General features: G+C 60.1%; 1 protein-coding gene across 1 annotated transcript in view; it reads left to right on the top strand.

Moving 5' to 3' along the window:
• The window catches only part of ACOX3 (acyl-CoA oxidase 3, pristanoyl), a 42,110-nt gene extending 35,172 nt beyond the window's left edge, over positions 1–6,938 (top strand). The window contains exons 15-18 of the mRNA XM_086705546.1: positions 398–572; positions 1,626–1,693; positions 3,852–3,938; positions 6,469–6,938. Of these exons, the coding sequence (XP_086561672.1) occupies positions 398–572; positions 1,626–1,693; positions 3,852–3,938; positions 6,469–6,588 (450 nt within the window). The 3' untranslated portion in view covers positions 6,589–6,938. The remainder of the gene's footprint in view (positions 1–397; positions 573–1,625; positions 1,694–3,851; positions 3,939–6,468) is intronic.
• The last annotated feature ends 6,669 nt before the right edge of the window (positions 6,939–13,607 follow it).

Raw genomic sequence — 13,607 nt, 5'->3', positions numbered from 1 at the left:
GGCCCGGGTCACCCGGCGACTTCTCCGTGGCTCCGGGCGCGGAAGGGGTCCCACGGCGTGCCCTCGTGCCTCCTGGGGGCGCAGTTGTGGCTGTGTGCTCCAGACGGGGCTGCTGACGCCGGCTTTCCCGAGGCCTCAGAGAGCATAAATGCCAGCTTCGAGCTGGGCATTCTGGCGTGCGGGCCTGTCCGCAGCGCTCCCGCGGGGGCGTTTCTCACGCCGTAACCCCTCCGTGCACCGCCTCACCTGCTGTCGTCGTCCCCGGGTCTGGACGTGCGCCGGAGCTCAGACCTTCGTCTGTGTTCCCGAGGGTTTCTTCCACCGGAAACCGCTGTGACAGGAGCCCCGGCCGCCCGCTCACGGGGGTCGGTGGCCCCGGGCCGTGCTCTGTTTTAAGGTGTACCGCTGCCGTTCCCTGGCCCTGGCGTTCCTGGAGCTCACGGTGGTGCGGACGTTCCACGAGTACGTGCACCAGCCCAGCGTGCCGCCCCCGCTGCGGGCCGTGCTCCAGCGGCTCAGTGCTCTCTACGCCCTGTGGTCCCTGAACCAGCACACGGCCCTGCTCTACCGAGGTGAGGCCCTGCGGCCGCCCCTGAGCCCGCCTCCCCGCCCCGTCCCGCCCCGTCCCGCCCCGGAGTGCAGCCTGTTCTGTCCGGGAGGCTTTGGCTCCTCGTCCTGAGCGGTCCTCACAGGCTGCGTGAGCCTGTGGGCAGATGAGGAGCAAGAAAAGTGGCATCAGGACGATGTTGCCGACGTAGTTTCGCTTTCACTCAGGGTCCCTTTGAAGTCCACTTCCAGTTCAGAGAATATTCCAGAAGGCCCACGTTAGCCAGACAGGGAGTTGGTTACCCACCCCTCGAGTCCCATAGGTCCTACATAGACACAAGCCCAGGCTGCTGGGAGGCACCCTCAGGAACGCCCAGCCTGTGGACCCAGGAGGGCAGCCTGGAGGAGGTGGTGTGTGGGCTGATTCCCGGGAGATTGGTGAACATGGGGCAAGCCTGAGCTTCTCAACCTGTTTTCATTATTGTCCTTCCAAGGAGAGACTTTAGACCTTTTTCCCCAGTCTCCCTCCGGACACGTTAATGCTGTGTCTGTAAGTGTCCTGTGCGTGCATCCGGCCTGGCGAGGAGTCAGCCTGTGTGCCCTACTCCCCTTGCCAAGAACCAGGTTCCCCCTCGGGGCTGGTGTTGCCCCCGGAGGCCACGAGAGCTCATGCGAGGCTAGCAGAGGGGAGGGCGGTTCAAACAGAGGGTGCGGCAGGGGCAGGGCAGGAGACCGCGTGCTTTACGACACAACTCCCAGTGACGGGCAGTTTCCATCACAAAAGGCAAAGAAGAGATTCTGCAGCAAATGCGCTCTCAAATGCACAGGCCGCATGCTTGGGCCCACTAGATGCCACCACAAGCCGGCCACGGTGGTGGCCGCGGCCTCCAGGCGCATGTGCAGTGATGGGACAGGGACGTTGGGAGCCCTGGCCCCGGCCAGCGTGTTCCTGGAAAAGGGCTGCAGTCGGGCCTGGGTGGCAGGGAGCCCTCCTGAGGCGGGGGTGGGGTGGGGCGCCCGGAGGGGCCCATGTGGCCGCAGGGCGCCCGTGCCCAGTGTGACCCGCCCTCTGCTTACAGGTGGCTACTTTTCTGGTGAGCAGGCGGGTAAAATGATCGAGAACGCCATCCTGGACCTGTGCGCACAGGTGAGTTGCAATCACCCTCCTGTGATTCACCTGCGTTCCAGGTAACCGCTGCCTGGTGACACACACACACGAGCGTGCGTGCGACTTTGGGCCAGAACGGGAAAATATGCTCGTGTCAGAAATGTTAGGCAAAGAGTGATTTTTAGGGAGCGTCTTAGAATCCAGACTCTGTAATACGCTGTTTTACAGCTACCTTGGTAATTCTTTTTTCGAGCCTTCCAAGGTACTCGGTGGCCAGCTTAAATTCATTTCGTGGCTTATTTACTTATTTGTTTAGGTACTTAGTGCACAGGAGCGAGTGGGGAAGGGGCAGGGAGAGGGAGAGAGAGGATCCCAAGCAGGTTCCGTGCTGTCAGCGCATCGCGGAGCCCGACCTGGGGCTCGATCCCGCGAACCATGAGCCCGTGACCTGAACCATAATCAGGAGTCGGACGCCTAACCGAGCCGCCCAGGTGCCTCGTTATTTTTTTGTGTATTGTACTCTTTGACCTTTGTCATCCAGAAAGGTCAGGTGGGTCCAGACCCCGCTTTATGTTCGTGTGGCACCGTGTCCAGTGGGAACGTCTACGGGGGTGGACGTGTCCTGGGGCCGTGCTGTCCCCTGTGATCACCACAGCCCCGTGGGCGGCTGGCGGGTGAAAGTGTGCCCGGTGTGGCTGAGGGTGTCTGTCCTTACTTTGAACCGATTTGCAGTTAAAGGGCCACACGTGCTGGTGCTGCCCTGTCGGGCCCCCGCAGGTAGCTGCGTCCTCTGTCTTCCTGACGTTGGACAGTTAAGTCAAGGCCCTGCCAGCATTTTATCAGACGTCTCAATGGCCGGTGACGGGCCACCTCACTTGGCCCCTCTCCGTGCTTGGAGCTGATGTAGTTCCAGGTGACCCCTCTCCCCGGACCCCTCGTGAGTGTGGTCCCTCTGCCTCCTGGTTTCTGGATCAGCGTCTGTGGCTGCACCGCCCCGGCGTGTGGCCACGTTTACTGTTCCTCGAGCAAAACCAGCGACCACAGGGATTTCCTGTGTGGGCTCCGCGGGGGCCAGCTGCCGTTCACAAAGAGCGCGGCGGGTGTTCCTCTGCTCTCAAACAGCTGAGCCCCCCGAGACCCCCGCCCGGTGACCGTGACCCCCGCAGGCAGGTGGTCACGTGCACGGTGTGCAGCCGACGCCTCGTCTCCCTCCACCGCCTGGCAGGGCCAGGTCCCCATTCTCGCTCGGGGAGGCCCGGGTCAGGCAGGCAGAGGGGCGCCAGCCCCGTCCGGTGGTTCACGTGGGCATCGTGGGCGGGTGTGCGGCCTCGGCTGAGGTGCACAGTGAGACAGAGACCCCACGCACGGCCCCCGAGCCGGACCGTTTCCTTGTCTGGACGAGGGGGTCTCTCCGCGGACGGCTCCAGGCTTGTTCATCCGAGGCCCGAGGGGCAGAGGGCACGCAGCCGCGGGGCAGACGGGCGGGGGCGCTAAAGAGCAGCCTCTGAGCCCCGCGGGCGTTCTCCTTTCCTCTGCTTCGCGGACTCCCTTGTTCCGCGCTGGCCGCCTGCTTGCCTCCATCGCAGAGGCTGCCCCACTCCAGGGCTCCGGTCAGTGCAGCCGGGACACTTCACGGTTATTTTGGGAAAAAAACGCTCCTGCATTTCAAGAGAGTTCTTGGGAGGCTCCTCACATAAGTTCCACGTGTCCCAGTGAAAGGTGACTCGCACGAGGGGAGAGTCATAAAAGCGCTGTGCACCGGCAGCCTTCGTGGGACAGCCTTCCCGGGCCCCCGTAAACACCTTCCCCGTCACATTTTTTCCGGACATACTTTCCTCTACTGCGGCGGCAGCTGCCCAGATGGGTCAGGATTCAGACACAAATCTCGGAGGACGGCTGCCAGTTAGCGAGCCTGCAGGACGCTTTTACGAGGGGCCCCTACCTTACTGAAAAGCAGTTAACACGCTGGAAGTCTTGAGTGATTAGCAACGTGGTGAAAATATTCAGACGCGCCCCCGGGGGATCTGTAGTCCAGGCCAACGAAAAGATAATGCGTTACTGGCCGAGCCGCGCGCGCGCCTGCTGTGGTCAGCGTTGCTAGCGGGTCGTGGCAACAGGCGGCCCGGGCTCTGTTTCTTAGGGGTCGCCATGGAGATTTGCAGGGGTTGCCAGGCGTACGGACTTTGTTTCCCAACAGCTGAAAGACGACGCCGTTGCCCTGGTGGACGTGATCGCCCCTCCCGACTTTATCCTGGACTCACCGATTGGCAGAGCCGACGGCGAGGTGAGCGCAGCTGTCCCCCTGCGGCCCGGTGGGAACCGCCGTGTGTCCGAGCGCGAGCGGGGGCTGCTCCGGGGGCCGGCGGTGGCTGTGGCAGAGCCCGAGATGCTGACGTGGGCCCGGAGCGCCCTGGCGCCTTCTGGGGACTTGTCACGCTCGGGCGGCGGTGGAGGGAGCGGCCGGGAGATGTCTGGGGTGACTTAGCCATCCTGCCCCCCCCAGCCCGCCTTCCTCTGAGATGGGGGCGGCCGCACCACCTTCGTCGGCCCGGGGCGCCGGGTCAGCACAGGCCCTCGTGCGGCCCTCGCGCTCACACCCCCGGGAACCCGTTGCCGTGCTGGCTCCTGACCCCTTCTGGCCACCGGGCGCTCACCCCTCGTTCCTTCACTTCCCGGCAGCCCCCCTCGGCTCCCCGATCTGTCCTGTCGCGCCATGCTGCAGGATGATTTCTTAAAGTGATCTCGTCGGGCTGCTCTTCTGTTGAGCCCTCATACCGGAAACTGCAGGCACGGCCCTTCCCACACCCCCAGCCTGGCGGCCTGACCTCTGCCTGGTTCTCCGAGGTCGTTTTATGCCGTGCTCCTCCGGCCCTCTGGACTCCAGCCTCACCATCCCTCTCTGTTGTGGTGTGTGAGCTTTCCCACCCCAGGGCCTTTGTACCTGCTGTTCCTGGACCACTTCCATTCATTGGGTCCAAGCAGAATGCCCCCTCTCAGGTCTTCTCTGGCTCCAACCAAAGTGCCCCCACCCCCAGGCGTGTGCCCCACCTTGTCCTGCCCTGTGATCCTTGTGCTCTTTACTGAGCCAGCTCATAACCCTGTGTGCTGGCTGATGCTCACAGGTCTGTTCAGCACCTCCCAGCACTGCGCTATCAACAGGCGGCCCCGTGTTTGCCCCTGTGTTACCGCGGGGACGTTTCAGTGTGGTAAAGTCACTTACCTGAGGTCTTGTGGCTGTGAGCAGTGGAACAGGAATGACTCCCGCCTGACCCCCGACCCCCAAGACCGTGTGTTTTCTGTGGGGACACGTGCCGCTGACCCAGGCTCTGTTTCGGTGGAAATCGGACAAAAGGGGACAGCACCCCTGCACGTGTGCTCAGGGGAACGCTGGACTCGGTTCTTTGCGAGATCACATCCGGGAAAGGGGCACGGCCCAGGCCACGCGTGGGGTTTTGGGATGGTGCACTGGGCCCCGGGGTGGGCAGGACAGAAGTCCCCCGTTGACTCAGGCTGGCAGGGGACAGTGGCCCCCATGGAGGCCTGCGGTCCTCGCGCTGCAGGGTTGGGCGTCTGGCCCCCTCCCACACGGTGCATGTCGCACGCCCGTCGTGCCGGGGAGAAACCCACCCTCCGGAGAAGCCAGGTGGCCTGCCCACAGCTGCCCCACCAGGGGCAACGGAGCCAGGGTTTGGGGACAGATCTACCGTTTGGAGAGGAGGCAGGAGGCCGAAATGGGTCCCCGGTGTGGCCAGGGCCCCCTCAGGCGCACGGAGGAGGACGTGCCGACGAGGCCACGGGAGAGGGCTGGCCCGGGCCCGTGGGGGGCGCGTGAGGAGGAGACACGGCAGGGGCGGTGGCGTCACGGAGCGCGGGGACGTGGCCGCCCCCGGGGCCCCGAGCACAGGGGGGCGTTGGTGCTCACAGAAGGCGCCCGTGCGGCTGCCCTGCAGAGGCAGCCAGGCTGACGGGCCGGAGAGCGACCGGTGCCCGGGGGCACGTCCCGCGGTGTGGGGACTCCATGGTGGGAACCAGAGCCGGCCCGAGGCTCACCTGTCGGGGTGGTTTCTGTGGCGCACACCTTAGCCAGGTGCTGCCACGTGAGACGTTCGTCTTGAGTGAACGAACACAGCCGCCAGAGGTTATTAGAGACGATCGTTAAGCGAAGCCCGAAGCTCCAAGCGGCCACGGAGCCCGTCACCAGGCGAGCCCGAGTGTGTGTGTCTGGGAGGGGGCAGAGCACAGTGTCGGAGGCAAATTGCAGGCGATTCTCCCAAGTAAGATCTGTCGATCCCAGCCAGGCACAGCGTAGGCCCCTTCCTTGTCTCCGCGGGCTGGAGGTCAGCCTGGGAGCCCGGTTTGGGGTGGGCGAAGGACCAGCCACCAGCTCCCGCGACGCTCACGGCCTTTCGTCCGGGACGGCGGCCGCTCTCCTTGTCCCGCGGGGCTGCCCAGCGGGAGGCAGTTGAGTGTGGAGGTCCCGGAGGAGGTGGCAAGCCGGACAGAGGGGGACAGTGCGTGCCGGGCTCCTGCCCCGCCGGCAGCCACGTGGGGACAGGGCACGTCAGGGCCGAAGGCTAGCGCACGCTTGCAGAGTCCGGGCAGGAGGCGTGAGGAGCCGTCCTCGTAAACGCGTTCTACCCTTTGCTTTCGGTTAGAGAAAAAGATTTCCGTGAATTAGATCCCCTTAAAGGTTGCTAAAAGGTGACAGAACATCCTGTGGTTTCAGCAAAAGCTAACGAGGGGGTTTGCGTCTGCCCCCTCGGCCGTCCTCAGGAAACTTGTGTATTGTTCACGCGTGTGCTCCTTGTTTGCAGCTCTATAAAAACCTCTGGACCGCCGTCCTTCAGGAGAGCCAAGTGCTGGAGCGGGCATCGTGGTGGGCGGAGTTTTCTGCCAGTAAGACCCACGTGGAAAGTCTGAAGTCGAGGCTGTAGGCTCACCGGCTCGCTCAGCTGAGTCTGAGTGAGCTCATCCAGCTGATGAGGACATTGACCTCAAATGCTGGTTCCGGAAGATACTGGAAATGGCTGCCGCCTTCTGAACGCTCGTCTGATGGTCCTGTGCCCGGCCCGTCTCCCGACCTCACCGGGAGGGCTCAGCCCCGGAGCGTGGGCCGGACGAGGCCGCCAGCCGCTCATTATTAAGAGGTTCTCTGGTCGGATGACCTTTTGCATTCTGATTTTTCTACAAAGCTCTGCTTCACTGAACGCTTAATGATGCCAGCGTGATGCTTTTTGTTAACTAATGTGACTTTATCAGGTAATTAAATTGTATTTTAATCATACCCGGATGACGTAGTGTTAGATGTTTAAGGAGAAGAAAATCTATTTCATGACTTCCTTATGGGAACATAGAAGTTTCCATCAAGGAAGTGTTTCCAAAGAAAAAAGACGCGTGACACCGGTCTGGTCAGTTTCAAGTCCTGACCCGCCGGCCTCGTGCACGTTGCTGTCTAGCGGTCTGCTGCTCGGGCGGGGGGGGGGGGTCCGTTCCACAGTCAGCCAGCGGCTCGGAGCTCCCCACGCCGCGCTTGAGTGCGAGCTCCTTCCGGCAGGGGCCAGGTCAGAGGTTGCCAGACACCCACCCGGTCACTTTGTGTCCCGGCTCCAGGTGACGGGCTTGGGGGCCCTTCTCCGTTTCGGGGGTCTGCCCCTTGGCCCGAGCGCAGCAGGCGCACGTGACCCAGGCGCCCGCGGAGCACAGGTGGTACCAAGCGGACGAGGACGGAGTCTTACCTTCCCAAACAGCCCAGAGTGGCCCTGAGCTCTGTTTCCAGCTTCGGAAACCCCCTGGGTGGTGACCCTGACTTCTCAAGCCTCAGCCCCACTCCCCGAGCCCCCAGGGCAGCCAGGAGCACATCAGTGGGTAACAGGGGCGGCTTCCGATGAGCACTTACTGCGTGCAGGGACTTTGCTGTCCCCACCTCCTTGGACCCTCAGACGACCGTGTGAGGGGAGTCGTGTTACCGTGCCCGCTGACCCCCAAACGCCTAAATCACCGCCATGGGCCAAACAGCCAGGAAGTGCGGGGTGGCCCGGGCACGAGGTCCCCTGCGTGGCCATCCCAACATCGTTGGCCCAGCACGGGGCTGGCACGGAGCAGGCGCTCACTAGAATCGGTGTCCTGGTTTTAAGCAGGAAACAATCCAATGGCACCCGAATTTAATATGCCTCCCGGCGGGCGGTGGGTGGTTTTTGCCAGCAGCCCCAAAGGGGTCGTCCGGGTCGAGGGTGCTGCGTCTAAGGGCACCACACATTGGCTCTTGGTGTCACACGTGCAGCTTCTCTGAGGATTTGCTGTCACGTCCGTCCATCAGGAATGTCTTTGTCCCTGAAGCACGGCAGCTGGCACGTCATACAGACTGGAAATCCGGCCGTGCGGCCGACACGTGGCCCTTGGGCACTGGGAACCGTCAAAGAAAACAACTCCACTCTCAGAGATAACCCCTGGCCGTGTGTTCATTTACTCTGGGGCCAGAGGGCAAAGGATTCGGTCCCTCGTGGTCCTGATTGGCCGGATCGGCCCCCGCCACTCCGAGGCATGAACGTTGACGGACTTGTGCCCACCGCTTGGGGCCTGGTGGGTGGTTCATCCCTGGGGCACCCCATTCCCGAGGCCCCCCTCTGTGTCTGTGCACTCGCCCGTGTGCGTGTGATTCCCCTAACAGAAACGGGGTCATCCTCTTGCCGCACTCCCTTTCCCGCTTAAAGCCACACCTCGGGCATTCCCCTATCCAGCATCACGAAGGTTCAAGTCCACAAGCCTCCTGAGGGACGCGGACGTTAGGGTTTCTGCTCCGAGCAGCTCCGTGCACGGGTCCGCCCCTGGAGGCCGGCTCGCCAGGACCAGCGCCTTGAGGGTGGGGTTTGTGAGTCCCAGATGGTGGCGCCAGGGTGGACAAGCATAGGGTGAGAGCCAGGCGGGGCCAGATCGCCTGGGCGGATCCCCGTGTGTCCCTGGTGAAACCGCACGCACCAAAGTCTGCCAGTTCTGCGGTTTGTCGGCATTGACATGGGCTGATGCAGAAGCAGACACAGGCCTGGCCCGCACGCGGCACCTGGGGTGCGGGGTGTCTCTGTGTTACCACACTGCTTCCTGGCCCCTCCCTGCAGTGTCCTCCTGGTTCCAGTCTGAGAGGTAAGGAGCCCTGACACCTCCTGGGCAGGTGCACCCTTCTCTGCCCCCCACTGAGGCTGCACGGGTCTTTTCATCCATTTAGAGACTGTTTCTATGTGTTCTGTGATGACTGTCCCTTCTTGGTTTTTTTGCCTAACGGAGCCTTTCGATTTTACGATATTTTGTTGATTTTAAACATACTTTTTACATATTAAGGACAATAAACCTGAACATATACGTATGGTCTATATGACTCTTCCTTATTTATCATCTGCCTTTTAATTAATTTTTTCTTTTTGCTTTAACATGATGTTTAAAATAAAATTTGAAATCTTATGTACATAAAACTAAGAATCTTTTCTGCCCCGGCCTTTGAGGTCATGCTTGGAAAGTTCTCTCCCACACCAAGATTGTTGCTATTTTCATTTATTCTTCTCAGTGTGCATCACAGTATTTAACTGACCAGGAAGTCACTTGGAGGTACGGTGTGAGGTAGGGATCCAGGATAGCTGGCCCCTTGCATGGACCAACCAGAACGGCCACTTGGATCAAATGCCAGAATCGTGGATGTTCCAGGGCCTATTTCTGCCTTTTTCTAGTTTATTGCCTTTTCTGACGTCAGCTCCTCCCGTTTCTGTTCTTGTGGCTTTCGTACTTTTCAGTATCCTTTGGAGCAGGTAAAGCCGTGCTGCTCATCTTTCGAAAAACATTTCTTTTTTTTTTTTTTTTTTTTTAAATTTTTTTTTTCAACATTTATTTATTTTTGGGACAGAGAGAGACAGAGCATGAACGGGGGAGGGGCAGAGAGAGAGGGAGATACAGAATCGGAAACAGGCTCCAGGCTCTGAGCCATCAGCCCAGAGCCTGACGCGGGGCTCGAACTCACGGACCGCGAGATCGTGACCTGGCTGAAGTCGGACGCTCAACCGACTGCGCCACCCAGGCGCCCCTGAAAAACATTTCTTAAGTATGCACATTTTAATTTTGGTATCGTTTTGTCCTTGCGAGCTCTCCCTTCCCCAGATTAATGAACCATTCTTTGGAATTCGGGGGTTTTGTTTAATTTATAGATCACTATCAGGAGAATTTATATCTATATGGCGAGTAGTCTTCCCAGCTAAGACCACTTTTTCAGGTTTTTAATAAAAGGCTGTCTTGTTTTGGTATGTTTACTTTGTAACTGGTCCCTTTCAAAACACCTTAATTATAATAGTCTTTCACTGATTCTCTTCGGTTTTCTCTGTATGTCATTGGCAAATACCGATGGTTTGGCCATTACCTTTCCAAAACCTTCACCGGGCATTTAACCTTCCTGGCTAGCATCTGCCGGCCCTGCCGGAACAGTTTACTTACAGGTGATGGTGGCACCCTTTGTCTGGTCTCAGACGTTCAGGAAATGCCTTCAGCGGTTTGCGTTGGTGCGATGCTGGGGGGGGCGAGGGGGATGTATGGCAAAGACAGACAAAGGCAGAAGACCACGCGAGGGACCTTCTCTCTTTGCACACAGGTGTGTGCTCGTGGCCGGATGTCGGACTCCCCGAGGACAACGGCTGCAGAGTGGGGTCCTCTCTCAGACGAGGAGCCGGCCCCCTGCGGCTACGTGGGGCCGGTGGGTGGATACAAATGGAAACCACACCAGCATGAAGAAGAACTCGCCAAACCCCATCATCGTTTGTGAGAGCCCATTAACATCCTGGGATTGAGGTCTTCCTTGTGGCCACCACGGTGGCTGTTGGGCCCTCTGTTACCGTGGGACGTGTCATTGATGTTTGGTGACTGTCACTTTTGATGTGCTTCTGATAGCCCGGCCTAAGTCTAGTCACCTTTACCCCGGTCTTTTTTATGCCGCCGGGACCACCCCTCCCACAAAGTCAGCACGCACCCAGCACCCAGCACCCAGCCGCACCTGGCACCACGCCAAGGGCAACGGGCATGCGTCCCGTCCCCAAGCCTCCCTTCCGCGAGACTTGGCGCACGCAGCCGTTTGGACATTGCCCACGCTCCATGCGGACTGTGTCCCGCCAGACGGTGGGCCCTGTCAGAAGACACAGGAGGCCACACGGCTTCAGGCAACGGCCTCCAGGCACAGGAGCAGCTCAAGGCAGGCCACCCGGGCCGACAGACCCCACGCAGGGAGTCCCAGCGTCAGACCAGCCCCCCGGTCACCTGCAGAACAGCCCTGCCGGGTGGCTCCTGACTATGTGTGTGAGGTCCACTCTCCATGGGGGGCAGGAAGACATCCTCAGTCTCTGGATCGGGGACTCCTGGCCACGTGGTTCAGCCCAGCGAGCCCACGCAGCCCCTGCTTCGCCTTCGCATTCTCCCTACGGCCACCTGCCGTCATCGAAACTTCTATGCGGGGACTCTTCTCGGCTGTGGGCACTGATCCTGAGTCCAGGAGGTCAGGGAGGCCCTGTGAGAACCCAGGGGTCCTGCCGGCTGCCGGGAAAACTCTCCTGCCCCGTTTCCCTTCAAGCGCAAGCACGGACCTCAGCTGGTTCCTGTCGCGCCAGGCTGCCCAGCGGCCCGGGGAGGTGGCCCAGCTCTGAGAGCCCCAGAGGCAGGCAGTCCTGGCCCCGTGAAATGGCGTGTGAGCACAGTCACTCCCTTTACGTGCTCGCGCATACAGCTAGGTTCGCCAGTCTCTTGGGGAGGGGCCCACGTTGTGCTGAACTGTTTGCTTTGCAAGAGGAACCCTGAGTGTGCGCCTACAAAGGCCGGAGGCTTGGGGCGTGGAAACAGGACGTGAGAACAGTCCCTGGGTGCGTGTCCCAAGTGCCCGAATTCAGTTCGCAAACAGTTCTGACATCTCTCGAGATCTTCCCCCTGAGCAAGGCTTGCAGAAACAAAGTCAGTTTTCGGGACTGTTTTCTCAGGTCATCGTCCTTAAACGCCCTAGCCCGATGTTCCTTCTGGCAGCCCGGAGAGGCTGGTGGCAGCTTCTGGAGAGGACCAGCTTTGGACGTGGGTCCAGGTTCAAGGCCTGTGTGGTCACTGGGTGTGGAGGCTTGCGCACACTGCTTCCCGTTCCTGAGGGTGTTTGCTCCTTTATAAGTCATAGTCCCGAGCATGTGGAAGGCCTACAGCTCACTGACCAGGATGCTTGTGACCGGGCACTGTGGCCAGTGGTGATGTGCGGAGTCTGAGGACCCCCACCTCTGTTATGGGCCTGGATTCTGGGGAGAACGGGGTAGCCAGTGACCCTGGGGACGGGAAGGGCCGTCCCATGGCCTTTACAAAGATGCCAAGATGGGGAATGACCCTGTGTGGTCCCACCAGCTGCCCACACGCGCCCAGGGGCCAGCTCTGCTCTTGGCCTCCAGCCCTCCCACCTCAAAAGAGGGTCTTTTCCAGGAACCAGGGTGGCCACAGCAGGAACTTCCTGTGGATCCTGGACCTGCACAGAGGGCCACCCCTTGGGCGCGCCCTGGTTACGTGGTCTTTGTCTCCGTATGGGCACCCCCAACACCCGGTCATCAAGGGCCAGGGGCCTGGTGGGCAGTTCGCTCCATCCCTGGGTGCTGCTTGGCTGCCCACGTGACTTTCCAGCCCCAGGATAGCCGCTGGGCACCGCGCCTGAGCCTGGCGCCCTCGGTGTCCTTCCTCGGGCTTCTGTGTGGATGCGGGTATAGTACCGGGAAGGATCTTGCTTCCCACTTCACGTGACAGCTACTGCGGCCCATTACTTTCCCTGCCCAGCTGTCCCCCTTTTCCCAAAAGGGATTACGTGACATTCCTCCTCCTCCGTGTCATAGCCCAGAATTCCCTGGAAAACACTGACTGGTTTGTGGTCAGCCTTCCCACCAGCCTGGAAGCTCATTAAAGTCAGGGATTGGATTGGATCTGAATCCTCCATTGCCTTCAGCGCCCAGCACAAGCCCACTCATGGGAAGTGTTTGGCAAGCACTGAAGGGAGGCATGGACGGATGGATGGGTGGATAGATGGGTGAGTGGGTAGGTGAATGGGTGAGTGGATGGGTGGGTGGGTGGGTGGATGGATGGGTGGGTGGGTGGGTGGATGGATGGATGGGCGTGTGGATGGGGGGTGGGTGGGTGGACAGATGAATCAATGAGTTAAATGAAAAAGATGAATGAGTAAATAAATGAATGAAATGAATGAATGAATGCATGATTTGGGTGGGTCTAGATATTCCACAGGGAAGGAGGACCATTTTGGCCCCAAGTTCCTTAGCGATGGGCATATACAGCTATGGTCTCATCACTCTACCAAGTGGGGCGACTCACCCCTCCCCATAGGAGACACGGGCTTTCCTGTCACTAGCCTGGGTTTGTGCTGTTGCTTCGGCCCCCACGCTGACCCCTCCCCACCCGTGCCACCTTTCCAGCCCCAATGCTGGCTGCAGCTCCTGGTTAGCCGCCCCTGGGTGGGGCTGCCTCCCTCTGGACCAGGGAGGGGGTTCTTGTTGAGCCCCTCACAGGGCCCCGCCCATGAGGTGCCGGGTGGAGGGAGGGGTGAGCAGAGGTGTGGACGCGTCCTTCACCCCAAGGACGGATGGAGTCCCATCTCCAGCAGGCATACCCTGTGGACAGCCTCAAAACTGATGCTGGAGCCCTAGGACCAGACAGAGCTCAAGAGCCGGTGAAAAATCCGTTTTTCATCTTGCAACGTCATTGCAGTTGAAATTCTTTAAAAATCATCCCAAGGAGAAAAGCGCGAGCCGCAGCTCTCCTCCAGTCCCACGGAGTGAACAAATGTCGTTTCCAGAGATGCTCGCTTGCCAGTTGCAGTAACTGAAGCCTCTGAGGCAGGCGGGTCTATTCCCGTGGAGAATATCACGTGGATGACAGGACTCAGGATGACGGTTTGTGAGCACGA

The sequence above is a fragment of the Puma concolor genome, chromosome B1 (assembly GCF_028749965.1).
Source record: "Puma concolor isolate L17-30 chromosome B1, mPumCon1.1.hap2, whole genome shotgun sequence".
NCBI classification, from domain to species: Eukaryota; Metazoa; Chordata; class Mammalia; order Carnivora; family Felidae; genus Puma; species Puma concolor.
The sequence above is the reverse complement of the archived record's forward strand: the minus strand, read 5'-3'. Positions and strand labels throughout refer to the sequence as shown.